General features: G+C 51.9%; 1 protein-coding gene across 1 annotated transcript in view; it reads right to left on the bottom strand.

The window, feature by feature from the left end:
• LOC122385166 (probable E3 ubiquitin-protein ligase HERC1) overlaps window positions 1-12,679 on the bottom strand; it is a 56,780-nt gene extending 44,101 nt beyond the window's left edge. The window contains exons 1-22 of the mRNA XM_043373242.1: window positions 12,554-12,679; window positions 11,664-11,796; window positions 9,763-10,008; window positions 9,289-9,457; window positions 8,801-8,968; window positions 8,232-8,358; window positions 7,791-7,951; window positions 7,336-7,496; window positions 6,644-6,765; window positions 5,809-5,912; window positions 5,308-5,484; window positions 4,896-5,030; window positions 4,304-4,443; window positions 3,826-3,993; window positions 3,420-3,592; window positions 2,897-3,031; window positions 2,494-2,622; window positions 2,041-2,206; window positions 1,615-1,779; window positions 1,195-1,353; window positions 798-921; window positions 374-544 (exon numbers count right to left, since the gene is read on the bottom strand). Of these exons, the coding sequence (XP_043229177.1) occupies window positions 374-544; window positions 798-921; window positions 1,195-1,353; window positions 1,615-1,779; window positions 2,041-2,206; window positions 2,494-2,622; window positions 2,897-3,031; window positions 3,420-3,592; window positions 3,826-3,993; window positions 4,304-4,443; window positions 4,896-5,030; window positions 5,308-5,484; window positions 5,809-5,912; window positions 6,644-6,765; window positions 7,336-7,496; window positions 7,791-7,951; window positions 8,232-8,358; window positions 8,801-8,968; window positions 9,289-9,457; window positions 9,763-10,008; window positions 11,664-11,792 (3,229 nt within the window). The 5' untranslated portion in view covers window positions 11,793-11,796; window positions 12,554-12,679. The remainder of the gene's footprint in view (window positions 1-373; window positions 545-797; window positions 922-1,194; window positions 1,354-1,614; window positions 1,780-2,040; window positions 2,207-2,493; window positions 2,623-2,896; window positions 3,032-3,419; window positions 3,593-3,825; window positions 3,994-4,303; window positions 4,444-4,895; window positions 5,031-5,307; window positions 5,485-5,808; window positions 5,913-6,643; window positions 6,766-7,335; window positions 7,497-7,790; window positions 7,952-8,231; window positions 8,359-8,800; window positions 8,969-9,288; window positions 9,458-9,762; window positions 10,009-11,663; window positions 11,797-12,553) is intronic.
• Between the last annotated feature and the right edge of the window lie 3,355 nt (window positions 12,680-16,034).

Raw genomic sequence — 16,034 nt, 5'->3', positions numbered from 1 at the left:
ACATAACTGCTCTTTCTATAGGTAAAAAATCTAGGTTTTCTTGGTTGGGAGTGGAAAATTGTTCTTAAAAATTGGTGGTGAGAGTGGAAAATGAATTTCATTTGGATGTCGTTTCCCACCCAAATTGACAAATTTTGGGACATTGTGACATCCACTGCGTCCTCTACCAGCTCCCCTGATCTCCGTCTAATTCTCTCGCCCTTACCAGTTGTACTGCAACTCTAAAGAACGCCCTGCCCTCTCCCTATAGCGACCCTTCCCCACCAATGAGGCTCACTCTCCCTACCCCCCTCTCTCTCTCTCTCTCTCTCTCTCTCTCTCTCTCTCTCTCTCTCTCTCTCTCTCTCTCTCTCCCTCTCCCCCCCTCGCTCACCCGTCGTCTCCTCCCCCGGCACGGCGGCGGTGAGTCTGACCAGGGCGTCCACAGCGGGCAGCAGGGCCGTCAGGTGTCCCAGCAGGGAGCAGATCAGGCTGACGGGCAGCAGTAGCAGCGAGTGCACCACCTTGGAGAGCATCGAGCCGCACGCCGACTGCAGCAGACACTCTGAACGGGGAGAGAAGGCGTGATGAACAAGCCGTAACATATGGTCTGTCACCTAAAACGTACATAGATAGGCTACAAAACTAGCTAGATACAAACGATTTAGAACAGCAGTGTCATATTTTCACACGAACGTGAAAAGGGTGATTGGCGTTTGAATTCACTTTTTGAACATCCTTTAATAACTCGCTATGAAATGTTAGCCGTAAGCACATTTCCAACATAAAACTCGCGACTCTCTGAGACCCTCCCGTACCTCTGGCGGCTGTGGAGACCTCTGGTCGCAGTGAGAGGACGGTCAGGGCGCGTCCGGCCGCCTCCCGAGCCAGTGGAAACAGCAGTGAGAGGTGACTCTGCAGCAGCGCCGTGCTGCTCTTGTACTGGAAATAACAGAAGAATTGGATTGTGAGATTCATAAATAAACGAATGGAAGACGCAATAAATGAATGAAAAATGAATGAATGAATGAAAGCATGAAAATGAATGAGCTATCATAAACGAAAGGAAGTGCGACCGAAAGAACGGAAGAGCGGACGAACGAATTTCATATTTCCTCAAACATTAAAGTCGGCGGATTAAGCTGGAACGCATCACCATCCCAGCCCATTCACTGCCCTCGGGACCCCCCCCCCCCCCAACCCCACCAGACTCACCTCCTGACTGTCGACGTTTCCCGATGCCGTGTAGCAGAAGGCCAGCAGGTGACTCTGCAGCGACATCAGCAGCGCTCCCAGGTGCAGTGAGTGGTCCGTGGAGCCGTCTGTGGACTCCCCGCCCGGTACGGAGCGCTCCAGACGCTCCAGCCACCGCTCCTAGGATCAGGAATAAGGGAATCAGTCGACCGGGGTCATACAGAACACAGTTGTGTCTTTTTAAGACACTGGTAGCAGAGTCGGCTATATTTTAGACAAAATTATTCTATCGGCTGTTATAGAAGTTTATTTGGACGCTTGGCGGTGACGGAATCGGCATTGAGGTCCTTGCATGTAAGCATTTAACTCAGTTCATATGAAACACACAAAATGTCTTCAAAATCGCACCAATACTCTACCAATCCTTTATTCAGCACCCACCGTGGCGAATCCGACGTTTCTGAGCAGCGTTTTCATGAGCAGCAGGGCGACGGCGGGGTCGGCGGGCGCGGCTGAGGCCGGCGGACTGGAGGCGCCGTACCCGAGCAGGGCGGCCACGTGGGTGTGCTCCTCCAGCGAGGTCAGAATCATGCTGAGCTGCAGCTCCTGCACGGAGCAGAGAAGGTAGTTACTAAGGGACTGGCGACTTCTTGGGGATTCATGGATGTTTTTAGAGAGTATGGCATCCTATAATGTATGAATTATTTGCTGGTCGTAAACGTCCACTACACATTATGATCCCATCTCCTCCAGACGATCATTTGAGCCTCCCTCCTCACACACACACAACACACATAGGTACACTCAATTTAAACACCACAACCATCTCAAACCTCAGTCCCTCCTCCCCCACCCAATCTGACTCACCTGTCCGTCTGTGAGCCGCGCACCGCCAGAGCCGGGTCCCTGCGGCAGCAGCGAGTGGAGGATCTCCATCCTCTCCCGCAGTGGCGGTAGGAGGAGCGGAGCGCCGGTCCGGAGCGCAGAGCGGACCGCCTTCTGCAGCTCCGCCGGCATGCTGGTGTCGATCAACCTGGGAGGAGGGAGGGGTGTTAGAGAGGAAGAGAGTCAGAGCGAACCGCCTCCTGGAGCTCCGCCGGCATACTGGTGTCGATCAGCCTGAGAGAGGGAGGGGTGTTAGAGAGGGAGAGTCAGGGCGAACCGCCTCATGGAGCTCCGTGGGCATACTGGTGTCGATGAACTTGAAAGAGGGAAGGATGTTTGTTATAGCTATAGCTCCATCGCATTTCTTACATTTCATTGACATATCCACCCGGCACTGTGACTAGGTGTTACATCACACCAGCCATCCCGTCTTACCTGAAGAGGAGTGTCCGCAGCGCGCCGGCCTGAGCGCCCATACTGGCAGTGTCCAGACCGCTGCCGATCGCCAGCGAAAGGTGGGTGTGCAGTAGCCGCAGGCAGGCCAGCAGAAAACGCTGGTGGCGCCTGTGCGGAGACGCAAAGGGGGTTAGGGCGGTTGTAACAGAGGGGTGTTAATTGGTAGACCAGCGGCCAGTGAAGGGAACATATTTTGTGGATCGGCGTGGCCGCATACTTGAGTAGACGCGATGGCACAGTGGTACAGTGCCAGTTCAAATACATATTGTCCTCCAGTAGCTCCCAGCTCACTGGCCCATTCTACCCAACATTTCAGCACACCAGCCCTAGTAAGTATCGCCACCATCCCACTATTCTACCCCGACCAGTTCCGTTCACTCACTCTGATGATGTGAAGGGCGGCGGCGGCGCGGGCCGGTCGAAGCCGTGGCAGTAGCGCTCCAGGAAGGCCCTCAGCAGTGAGAAGGTGCTCTCCTCCAGACTGACACAGTACGGCCGGCTCAGCGAGCTCGCCTGTCTGAGGGATGACGGCGGAGAGACGAAGTCACACACGAGGGCACAAATATACACAGAGAGGCACTCACAGAAGAAATAAGGAATCCATACGTCTTCTATCCTTACTGTATCCTTACCAAGGAATTTACCGTATCCTTACCAAGGAATAAGGATACCTCTGACGAAGAACTGGCCGGTCAAGCAGTGTTTATAAATCTCCACTAACGGTGAAGAGAATCTGTTAAGCCCGCTACGGCGAACGAGAGGCATACAAACCACCCACCAGTACCAGGACGGTCCTCATATCCCTCCACGATGGCACCTGACTCATCCCATCCCTCCGCGGTCGTCCCTGAGATACCACTGTCCCACGTATCCCCCCGCCCGACCTCCCGTCCCCACACACGCACCTGTCTCGGGGCGGCGCTGTCCAGGCGCAGCTGTGACTGGTGCCGGCCGATACCTGCTGTACGGGCACACCGTCCAGGCCAAGCACCCTCTGCGGCCGCCACACGGGCGTGGTGGTGTGGCCCAGACCGCACTGGCCCATCGAGTTGTTACCCCACGCGTACACCACGTGGTCCTGCGAAAAAACGGCAGGACATGAGGGTGAAGTGATGACAATTGGTAGAGGGGGTTGAAGCAGAGTAATCAGATACTTGAGCCGAACTTTGTTACAGAAAACTTAATGCAAGCATAACGAATGGAAAATTCCACACCACGTCCTACTCAAGAGTTTTCAGGAACACAGGCAAAAATCACGCCACGTACTCCCCAGCCAGTCCCCCTGTGCTGCCCACTGATCACTCTCGTTACCTTTGTGAGCGCTAGGCAGTGCGAGTCACCAAGTGAGAAGTCAGTGACCTGGAGGTCACAGAGGATCTCGACCAGCGCCGGCCGCTGGCAGGCCACGTCCGGTGAGCCGTGGCCCAGGCAGACACCGCCGCCCCACGACCACAGCCGCAGCCCGACCGCCTGGTCACCCTGTGAGCGAGACACGCCGGGCACACCGGGTCAGATCGGGTCACCAGAGGGAATGATGAGTGAACGAACACCTTACGCAAAAACTTTGATTCAGGCTAGTGGTTGTGAATAAACACGAGACCAATTACACCGCGAATTTGGAAGAGATTTGGCTTTAACGTGATCCTACTAAGTCTTACCGGCTGAACGAGACTCCCTACCACGCTACATTTCCTCCTAAGTCTGTCTAGTCCCCCCACCACCACCACCGAACCCTCCCATCCCTATCATCACGCCACTCCTCCATTCCCGTCCCATCTCCCGTCCGTACCTGTCCGGACACCGATGTCAGGGCCAGCGAGCACTGGTTTCCGGCGGCCACCTTGACCACCGTGCGGCCCTGCAGCGACTCGATCACCTTGGGCCGGAAGTAGCGCGCCAGGTCACCGTGACCCAACCGGCCGTTATCGCCTGGGGCCAGAGAACAGGTCAAACCCAGGTCAGCGCGCCAGGTCACCGTGACCCAGCCGGCCGTTATCGCCTGGGGCCAGAGAACAGGTCAAACACAGGTCAGCGCCAGGTCACCGTGGCCCATACGACTGTTATCACCTGGGGCCAGAGAACAGGTCAAACACAGGTCAGCGCGCCAGGTCACCGAAGCCCAGACGGCCGTTATCGCCCGGGGGAACGGGAGGGTCAACCATGGTGCCGCTCCGTAGTGTGTGGGGCAGTGATCAGCCCAACCACGCGTCAACCAGCAACTTAACAGACACAGACTCGAGGCCCGCTTCTTTCTGCGGTCATGGAATCGCCATAATATTCTACGAGTCAGTGCATTGTGCATGCTTTTTTAGATGTCCCAGGTCGGTCTTCCCGAGTGAGCACAGCTCATCAATCCCTACCCATCCCTCCTCTGAACTGACCTGACCCGAAAGACCAGACGGTCCGTCCGTCTGCGGAGACGGCCAGCGTGTGTGCCGAGCCACAGCTGACCTGGCCAACCGCGGACAGGTCGGCCACCAGCGTCGGCACGTTACGACTCGTGTTGTCACCGTGACCTGTTAGAGGGGAGGGAAAAGGACCGGTTACACTGGCCACCAGCGTCGGCACGTTACGACTCGTGTTGTCACCGTGACCTGACAGAGGGGAGGGGAGGCAGGGTAACTCGAGACACTGGATACATTCAGCGACAAACCAAATTAAAGTGGCAGATAACATAAGCTAATTTTGTACATCACTCATGATTCTTTGGAACGGACATCTTCATCAGCAACGTGCAGGCCACTTCACTAGCTTTCCCTCCTCTCCTCTCCTTCCTCCTCTCTCCCCTCTCACCTAGCCGTCCGTGCTCTCCCTCCCCCCAGGTGTAGAGCTGTCCGTCAGAGGTGACACAGGCCGAGTGGCGATACCCGGCCGATATACAGGTCACTGTTTTGCCCGACAGCAGGCCTCCGATCAGCCGCGGATACTTCTGGGTCACCGTGTTACCGTGACCCAGCTTGCCGTAGTCCCCTGTGGGCGGTAGGAAAGGAGGCAGTTGTAAGAGGAGATAGAATGTCCACGGTACACGATAGACACTGTTGTCGGACATCCGTGGTATAAATCAGAATTGAAGAGTATTTGAATCACTGTCAAGAATCGGCAAAGATATCAAGAGCTGAGAACATTGCTCGGTAATTTAAGTTCAAAAATGTTAAACGCGCTACTGAAATCTGGAACACCCACAATGTGATACACTACAGATTGTCCACGTCTTATTCAAAAATCACCGAAGACGCCCAGTGTACACCCATCTCCGTCCCCAGTTCCGAGCACACTTTCTGTCCGCCTTCTCACCGTCTCCCCAGCTGTAGATGCGTCCGTCTGTGGTGAGCGCCAGTGTGTGACCGTCACTGCCCTTACTGCTATCCACCGCGCGGCACGGAGCGTCCAGCGCTACCCTGGGGGAGTGAGGGAGGTCAGGTCAGGTCACATGTTAGATCAGGTAGAACAGATAGGTCGCCAGGTCAGGTCGCCGTCCTCACTACCATATGCGGTACAATCAGGTCACATTCAATAGTACTGCGACTCCTCACGGCGCTCAATATCACGGTCGCGGTAACCATTCCCAGCCGCACAGAACGACTCACAGGCCAGTCACGGGCCAAATGAAGCGAGTCCAATAAAATCATGTCATCCAGCGGGCGCCGGGTACAGACTAGGGTGACAGACCCATTAAGTTCGCATACCACGTCAGCGTCGTGCTATGAAATCATCCGGACCCTGCATGTGTCACACTCCATCAATCTGCTGTCCGCAGTTACTGCTGTTTCGAACATCCGCATACATATTCATACAATTAGCAGTTGACAAAGTTCATAACCATACTACACAGAGTAATCGTGTATTCCGTCCTTAACCACCCCACGTCCTAAACACATCTTCCGTCAAATGCAAAACCCACAGGTGCTTGTCTCCCTCTCAGAACATTTCCTCACCTGCGAGGGACGGGCTGGTTGGCCTAGCCTCTCAGCCCCAGCCTGTTCCCTCCCCCAGTCTGGCCTGCACCGCCTGCTCTATGTGCATATAGTTACTTACCTGCGCGGTACGGGCTGGTTGGCCGAGTACCCCAACCCCAGCTGCCGGCCTACCCCCGTCCCCCGTCTGACCCGTACTGTCTCAGTGCTCTCACCTGCGCGGTACGGGCTGGTTGGCCGAGTCTCCCAGCCCCAGCCGACCGTAGGAGCCCTTCCCGCAGGCCGACACACTGCCGTCGGCATGAACGGTGAACGAACAGTACTGGCCCGCCTCCATCTGCCGGGGGACGCACGAGACGGGTCAGTCAGTGGACATGAGTTAATCTTAGCGGATTACCTGGCCCGCCTCCATCTGTCGGGCGACGCACAGGACAGTGGACAGTCATGGTCTCAGTGGAATACGGAGTGGCTAGTAATGATGTTGGTCAGTCGTGAACGGTGAACGAACAGTACTGGCCCGTCTCCATCTGTACGGGGACAAAAGACTGACGCAAGAACATAAGGGTACGTCCGTTGTAGGATACAAAATACATAAGGATACACAGTCTGCAGGAAAACAGGCAAAAAAAAAACATTACATCAGCAGGTAATCATAACTTTTTTCAAATTACGGATGCCAGAGATGAAGCCGTGCGCGTTTCTCCAAAAATTTTGGCTGTTTTTCTTACTCTAGTAATTCTCGTGTTTATGCTATTCCACAAATATTAAACTCGTTTATCGCAGCTTATTTAAATGAGTACGTAGAAAGTCTGATCTCAAAAGTTGCATCATAACTACTTCACAGTCGTACTAAAAAACAGCTCTCCTTTCCTCCTTTCCCGTCCGTCCCGTCCTCTGATCGCCCCACCTGTTGGACGGCCTCGAAGGCGGGCGCCAGGCGCGCCGTGACGATCTTGTCCTGTGTGGGCTCGGAGAGCTGACACGCCGAGTTGCTGCCCCACACGTACACCAGCCACGAGTCGACTGTGGTCGGACGGAGCGCAGAGGCCGCCGGCGCCGCGTGCTCTTCTACACAGACACGACAGAGGATGGGTGATGAACGGGAGAGGTCAATGAGGGAAATCTGGACAAGACGGCGGCAGCCTCGCAAGACTTAACTCTCTGCAGCTGAGGCAAGACATGACGTCAAAAACATATGATGGGGAATCACACAGTGAAATATGAGGATCAAATCGATTAAGCGATGTAAAGTACTTAAACAATCTTTTTTTGCGCATTAATTCATTAATTAATTCATTCATTCTCGCCTCCTCTTCCTCCCCTCCTCGCTCCTTCTCTTCCTTCCCCTCCCTCTCTACTTACCGGCCATGTCCACCAGTCTGTCTAATAACTCCATGGCGGCCTCCAGTAGGTGGATCTCTCTCCCTCCGTCTGTCTCTGTGACCGGCTCTGTACCGCCACTACCTCCTCCGTTCAGCACGGTCAGCACGCCGTGCAGGTACTCGGAGGATATCACCGGGCGGCTGCGGGACAGGAGAGATGTGCGTCATAATTATTATTAGTGGTGGTGGTGGTAGGGGGGCAGTGTATAGTTACGTCGAAACCAAGCAGGCGAGTCATTTTGTAATTCTGTCCAGAGTTTGGCCGTGCCTGCCACGTGTAACATATCGCCTAACTAAAGTCTAATCTTTATATTCAGCAATCGTATGCAGAGTTCTGATAAAAAGAAATATGAGCAGTTGCACTTTTGGTCGCTGTAAGCTGCTTTAGGTCCACCTTCCCGCATAACTTTTCCTCACTTACCTGACGTCTGTCCTCTGCGTGGCCTCGACCGCGGCGGTGAGCGCCATGTCCAGCCAGTCCAGGAGGTGGTGTAGGGAGCCGCGCTGCACAGAGATACCCAGCAGCAGCTCCGAGGACAACAGACGACCTGTGTGTGTGGGGAGGGGTCCGTCAGATATAACACACACCAGTCCAGCAGGTGGTGCAGGGAGCCGCGCTGCACGGAGATACCCAGCAGCAACGACGACGACGACGACGACGACGACGAGGAGGACAGCAGACGGCCTGTGAAGAAAAAATAGTCCGGTACACAGCACAAACCAGCCTGAGCAGGGATACAAACCTCAAGGACATGACAGGATAGCAGAAGACGTCCCGTGGATAGGCAGTTAAGATGCGTTATAGCTTATTTACACCGGTCAATACGGTTGAGAAACAATGCAGCAGCTGCTCGGAGGACAAGAGGCAGCCTTTAAACTAACTAGATCACAGCAAAATAACAGTGACTATTCGTCTATACGTAAAACAGTTCCGCGGCGGCTGTGACGATCACAAACACTGTCACGAGGGTCGAATTTCGGTCCACCCACCCTGCTCGTCGGCCGACGACGAGGGCAGTGCCACCGAGCGCAGGAAGCGCGACACGTCGTCCAGACTCTGGCGGCCGATGGCCGACATCTTGGCGTCGTCTGACAGTGACAGCGGCGGCAGCGAGCTCAGAATGTCCAGCGCCGTGCGCAGCACGTCCGTGCAGATGGCTGCCGACAGAGAGACGCGAGCTCGATATTGATTTCACGCCGGGTGCACTTGAGCATTCTGATTATTCCATAAAGTTAATCAACTACGATCGATCATAATTAATAAATCCAGCAACGAAAGCAGCGAATAAAAACGTTGAAAAGTGACTACGTTCGGCTACGCAAAAATCATAGCGAGTTTTTCATAGTCCACTGACCACCATTAGCTTAAGTTGCAATCATCTCAAACGGCGTTACGATCCTACCGTCTTACACAAGACTACCCGTCGTGTTTCACTCCACACCCGTCCCTTCTCCCCCTGGCCCCGCTCTCCCCTCACCGGCGCCGGTCTGCTGCGCCCAGCTTTGTCTGAGCAGTGAAAACACCAGCGTCAGGCCCGTCTTGACGCCCATAGCCACCAGCGCCGCCTGTCCGCCGCCGGAGCCGGTCCCGGCGCCGTCCGCGCACACCCGGCCAGAGTCCCGCCGGCCCGGCGACGGGGACACGCTCTGGGAGCGGGAGGGGGGGGGGGGGGCGTTAGAGGTGTCAGGGTGGTAGGGAGTTGGATGTGTGACCCAGTGTGCATACGCTTGGTGGTAAAAGCTAATAGCTATCATGAAATGGTACAAGGAATACTTGCTACAATAAAATGGCATTTTACTTTTGATTCATAAAAATATGCTTACCTGCATTAAAACTTGTTTAGATGCGATCGCAACAGATTGCACCGTAACGAGCTAATCACGATTAAAAAACAAGAAGTGGTATTGAATCAATAAGCTACTCAGCACCAGTTATCCAGCCCGTCACCCACCTTTCCGGCGTCATGGTATTTGGTGGCCAGCGCGTGGAATATCCTGCGCAGCACGATGAGCCGCTGTCTGAGCAGACCGGAGATCGGCGAGTCGGCGAGCACGGCGGCGGCCAGGCCGAGCTGGGCACTCAGCAGACTGCCCACGAACGCCTCGTGGTCGGCCCGGCTGGCGCCGCTCTCCGGCTCAAAGTCGGGCAGTCGGGTGGTCGGTGGGGCCGGGCAGGTGTCGTGCAGTGGGACCACCTCCTGGGGGAGGGGAGAGGAGAGGGTTTGTTACCGTACGGCGAGTTTAGCAGAAATGTCACTGAGATCTTAAAGGTAGTGTGCCAGCTTTCCTGGACCGTATGGAGTTAATGGCCCAGATAAGGAGAACCGGATTTTTAGAACTTATCCATACCTTCAAAACTCATGGAAACGTCTTAAAGTCTTCAAATTTTGAGTACCCCAGTGCGAAATTCGCCCCGACGGGTTGTCGGTCGTACCCCAACCACATTTCACACCACTATGAACAATAAATGCACACACTGAAATCGCTATTACCGATAGGCTCATCCAATCAAGTTTCGATAAACCCGTTCATAATCTCCTGCGGTTTCGAACACGGCTGTTAGGTGGTGCGGTAGGCCGCGCCCAAAGCCAGGGCCCCGGTAACGTGAGGTAGCCGAGTCGGGGCAGCGTGCGCTGACCCAAGCCGGGGCCGCGCGTCCTCCCGGTGTCATGTGATAGCCCGGGGCTGCCCGCGGGGATGCGGTAGACCGCGCCCAAAGCCGCGGCCCCGGCTTGGGTCAGCGCACGCTGCCCCGACTCGGCTACCTCACGTTACCGGGGCCCTGGCTTTGGGCGCGGCTTCTGCTCATACTTTGTGGTGCGGTGGTGGTGCGTCGGGCCGCGCGCTCTGACTTCGGCCAAGAAAAATGCGTCAGCTGATCATTGTCATTTCTGCCACTTTCATGTGGTAAAATGGGGTCATAACTTTACAGACGGCTGTTTCATATCAATTATTTTACATAAAATAATACTTCAAACCATAAATTAATGTTTGACAGCCAAATTAAAGAAACAATACCAATACAGGCTTACAGTTTAAATTCGACATTGTGTTGTCTACGATTAGACAGCTGATAACTCATTCCTGTACGTCGTAACCGGTAACTCTATAATGACCTTTGCTTATTGTCACATGTGCGCCGCATTCGTGATTGTTGCCGACGCCTGTTTGCAGGTCAGCCTACTACAGTTGTTATACATATCGAAAAACCGATAAACTTTTAGGCGAAAAAAGCACTATTTTAGGATCATTTTTGATTTTTTGCGATGTTAGGTAAAAACAGAAGCTTCTTATCCTAGGAAAAATAAAATGGGAAATCATTCGAAGGTGGCACACTACCTTTAAGATTGGAGAGGCCAGAGTAAGAGTATGGCATGGTCGTTATTAATTTGAACAGAAATTTGACTGGAATAGGAGGAATGGCCAAAAGTATGACTTTCCATAGCATTTTTAGGAAAGGCAAAGAAGTTTTAGGGAAAGTAGCATTGCTGTGATTAGGAGAGTACAAATAGAAATAACTATAGCATCATTGTCCAGCATTTTGAAATTAGGCATAGAGGAGTTTTCCACCTTTATGGGTATAAATTATTATATCACAACCAAAATTGCACTGTAAAATATACAACATCACCATATACCAATTGTTATTACTAGCCTATAAGCTACTTGGCAATAAAGTCCAAATGTATGAGCTGCCTCTGAAATAAAATCAGTAGGTTAACATAATCCACTACAAACACAAGGATATTCTTGACAATGAGGCTGACAGCAGGTTTTAAAATCACGAGCACCATTCCACCTTTGCCATCACAAGCAGCTAAATCCTCCAGTGTTCCAGAGTAGGAAGCCTCACCTTGGACTCAATGAGGCGGGCGTAGAGACCCTCGGCAGCCTCCCTGTGGCAGACTGATTCGGGCTTCTCCCCAATCCAGGAGGAGTTGAGGTGGTCAGACCACTTGATCTTCACACCCTGCCCAGCCATGGTCCTGTTTACAAAATAGGTAATACAGAACAGATCAAACAATCATAATAAGCTAACACAATTAGCTAGCAGATCAATAGATTAAACCTCAGTGCTAGAAAGTCGCAAAACAAAAGCGCTCAATGTCAAAAACATGAAATAGGAGAAAAGTTGCTATATTTGATAGGCAAGGTTAAGGGTGATTTCTTAATTTGTTCCATCTGGTCAGGCATTGACCATCAGCCCAGGGCCCAGGCATCAAGTACCTACCTAATATTCTTGCCCCAAAGTTACCAATAACCAATTACAAATTACAAATGTACACTGTAAACCTGACTAGAACAAACTTTAAGTGTTAAAGTAAAAAAAAAGTTAAATATCAGTCATCAACATCATGAGATCATTCCGAAGTCGGAACATGAACAATTTATTGAAAATTCAACAACAGTCACATTTTTGGAAAAGAGTTCAATTGCCAAAATACAAAATATGCCTTTCTAATAAAGAAATCAATTAATTCCTTTATATGCCAAAGCAACATAATACATGATATAACGCACTGTGCACGGGGTTTGAATGAGGACGTGTCGGAAATGTAATCTAAATATTGATTATCGCTCCTTATATGGTCATCGCTCCGCCCATTTTGGTGACGTCATAATCTTAAATTAGATTAATCTTATTTTAGATTACCTCCCTGCAGTTTGCCCGACTGAAATGCAAGGCCGATTTGAACCTTGCAAGGGAATGATCTTTTTCATAGCAATTACATTATATTCTACCTTTTGGTAGGATGAGGCGTTATATAGATGTCTACTTCATGATTTTCTGATAGCTATGGCAAATAATATCATTCGGAGTGCACAAAAACACTCAAAAATTTTCGCAAAACGTCCCAGAGGACACTTGCAGAGATACGAGCCACAATAGTCTCAAAAATGATTGTTTACAACACAAAATTATCAAGAGCTAAAATCATGGCAATGCTATTACGGAATTATCCCAGAAAAAGACCAATTCCTAGCGTATTCGCCTACTCATGCAAAAAAAAAATAAAAACTTCATAAAAGTTGCATGGTATCGAGACAAATTTGGACGTAAACTTGGATATTTGTACACTTGTATACCTATACTATAGATGGCGCTGAGGTTCAACGAACTTCGAGATGGGGGCCAGGGCAAGGACCAGGCCAGGGCATGGGCGCCTGCTCGGCAGATGGCAGGACGGTCTAACGAGCCACACCTTTCTGAAACCTTTCAATTGAAAAAAAAATCGCGGAGCATTTTGGAGCATTTGGCCGGCATCGATTATTTCATCTACCTACCTTTTCGTTTCCGAGTTTCGTTTCCTTGCGCCGTTTTGTCAGAACAATTGTCGAATATCTAGGCGAACGTTGACCGTCTTTGACCTCAGCTCTGCTGACCTGACCTTCGACCTTACCTAATAAGTGACTGTACCTACAACATCTTCAAAAATTTTGACGCTCTTCTTGGCCAGCCTGGAAGCCGACGAGGGGGCGTTCAACCCTCCCCTTCCTTGTACCTACCTAGGTACTTATAGCAGTAAGGCGCGTGGAAATCCAGGAGGCAGGAGCTCCAGTGACCTGGGAAAAGGCGGAGCGGCCTCTACTGGGACCCGTGGAACTCCCCTATATGCAGACGAGAGCATTCGTTCCATCAATATGAGGAGCAACATTTGTGTCCCATCCGCTGCTTCTCATGACGAGAACGATTCTTTTTTTTTGTAATCGATGTCATCTGATCGTATCTAAAGAGGCAAAAATGACATCCAAGCTGGACAGCGGCATCCCCTTGGTTGTGAATTAGGTAAAGTGCCTTACGAAAGGTTAAAACGGACCACATTTTACTTGGCATCTGTAATCTGTAACACTACACCGCTTTCCCTTTTAAAACAGCCTCACTCTTTTAAATGTGTCTTGGCATGCGGCATCCCTAATGTCCAGCACACAAAAGTAGCACAAAGTAGCATACTCCAGCTTCCAGACCTGTTTGTGCTGTAAACATTTGGATATGGTGTTCACCCCGAAAACGGCGTCCACAACAATAAAATGTCGCGACAAATTAACGACTCTCTGTGGGCTCTCAGCCACCACCAATGACCAATAAATGTCGACATGGAAGGACAGTATAATTTATATCCGACTTTGGTGGCCGAGTGTTTATACGTGGTAAGAAACATACCATTCCTCGGTGGTCTGGCCTGTTGCTCGGCCAGACTGGCCAGCTCGGCCAAACTGGCGTAACAACAAAACGCTACTCGACGGGCTCTTTATGACAGTATTGATGTCTGTTTTATCTTTTGACAAATGGTATTGCTCTTGACGACATATCTGACCCGCCTATGGCTGCTGGCTGCCAGCCCCTGTGGACGCCCAGCTGTGAAAAGCTCTGAAGGTTATAGGTAGCTGTCGCAGCTCTAGCGGTCTCTAGCTGTCGCAGCTCTCTGACTGTTAGCTGTGGCTGCTGGCTGACAGCCGCCCGTGGACAGATAGGTAAGTACACCGGCGCGGGCTGCCGGTGACACCCACCGCGGCGGCCGTGCCTCCACTGCGCGGTTGTATCGCACCGACATCGGCTGCCGCGAGCTGCTGGTGCTATCTCCGTACACATCTTCTCCATTAGAGCGTGCCCGCCGCCCGCCCGGCTCAGCAAATAATTGAATTTCATCGCGGCCGACATGGTAACATGATGCGGGTGGCGCTGACGCTCAACACGGTAGATGATGCCAGGTGAAGGTTCTAAGTTGCGCAACGAAGTGCGACTTGCAGCCATCTAATGTCAAGAAACACCGACATTGGACACACAAAAGATTTCATGGAAAATGACGGGACCAATCCTTTGACAATCATCGAACCTCCCCATCACACCTGTCAAACAGGATAATGGTGCCACCGCTGCCATTGCAATGCTGGAGCGCCTGCAGCAGAGCGCTGAGCCTGCGATTGTGGATATAAGCAGCAAGTTGGCGATCAGCTCCTTCGATTAGCAGATCCACTGATCGCTGAAAAGTCATCGGCAATCATTAGCCATTGCTGACGACCTTTGAACCACCGCTGAATATGCCTGAGCGGTGGGCGAACGCCACACTGAAGGCGTGGGGCTCACTGTGCCTCCGCTCACCAGTTATTCATGTGGGCGGCTCATTTCAGCCGCGAGATAAATGCCCGCCGAGTCCGTCGCTCGATCAGTTTCATTACACCTCGCCGGCGACTGCTTTATTCTCTTCATTAATCCTGCGCCGCCATTTTTCACATTATGTGACGCCGCGCGGCCGGCGCTATCACAATTTTATAACTCGACTCGGGCCAAACTAATCATCTAAATGCCGGCCCAAACCGCCAAATTTAATAAAAGGCGCTCGGCTGGCGGATGCGACGCCCGCTTTAGTGTCGCCGACGCTCATATCCGCCGCCGACTAATAAGAATACATGGCGTTAGCGGTAAGCCGACCGGCCGTAAGGGATTCTCTGAGGCGCTTTCAGTGGGCGTCTCGTCCGCTCTGTCGCGCAGCTCGGGCTCCGTCGTCTCGGTACGGGCGCTGCTGGAGATAGGTACCTGCGCAGAGATCGTCCTCACCCGGAGGACAAGGGTTGGACGAGGTAACACGGAGGATGGAGAGACGATCTGGTCATGAACGGCCTCGTGAAAGAAGCGATGGACAGTGAATGCTTTACAAGACTGATGTGAAGAGAGGAGCTGCAGATCATGATGCTAGAAGGCTTTGCTATAAACATCAGAGCCTGAAAGACAGTTAAGGGTAAAGTAATTGGTATCCAAGGACAGGACTTTGATCTTATTGTTTTAATCGGTATGCAGGTCTGTGTGAATTCATCGGAGCAGCACTAGCACCATACATACTATGTACCTATGTACGTACGTTTGTGACGGGCGAGGCAGGCTGATGGTTAGGCTGTGCCGCAATGCACGCAGGCTGTGCTGTAGCTGAAGAAGTCTGGCGGGAAGGCTGTGAGGTTTTTGAGACAAATATGTATTTAACTCCGCATTCAGCTGCGAGATGAAGGTGGCAAGGATGTGAAATATGTAAGCACGGTCCACGGCCCTTATAAGTATATGCAAGCGCCACATTTAAATACAAATAAGCATAGAATCTATTATCATTGAGTCAGTCAGCCGCCTGAACTGCACGAGTGACAGTCGTTACTCGTTGATCATGAACAAGTCGAAGCGTGACACACGTGTCTCCGTGATTATGCACCTGTGAATACCTCGATAAGCGTAAAA

The sequence above is a fragment of the Amphibalanus amphitrite genome, unplaced genomic scaffold (genome assembly GCF_019059575.1).
Source record: "Amphibalanus amphitrite isolate SeventyFive unplaced genomic scaffold, NRLGWU_Aamphi_draft 000210F_arrow, whole genome shotgun sequence".
Taxonomy (NCBI): domain Eukaryota; kingdom Metazoa; phylum Arthropoda; class Thecostraca; order Balanomorpha; family Balanidae; genus Amphibalanus; species Amphibalanus amphitrite.
Note: the sequence above shows the minus strand (reverse complement) of the source record. Positions and strands in the feature narration are given on the sequence as shown.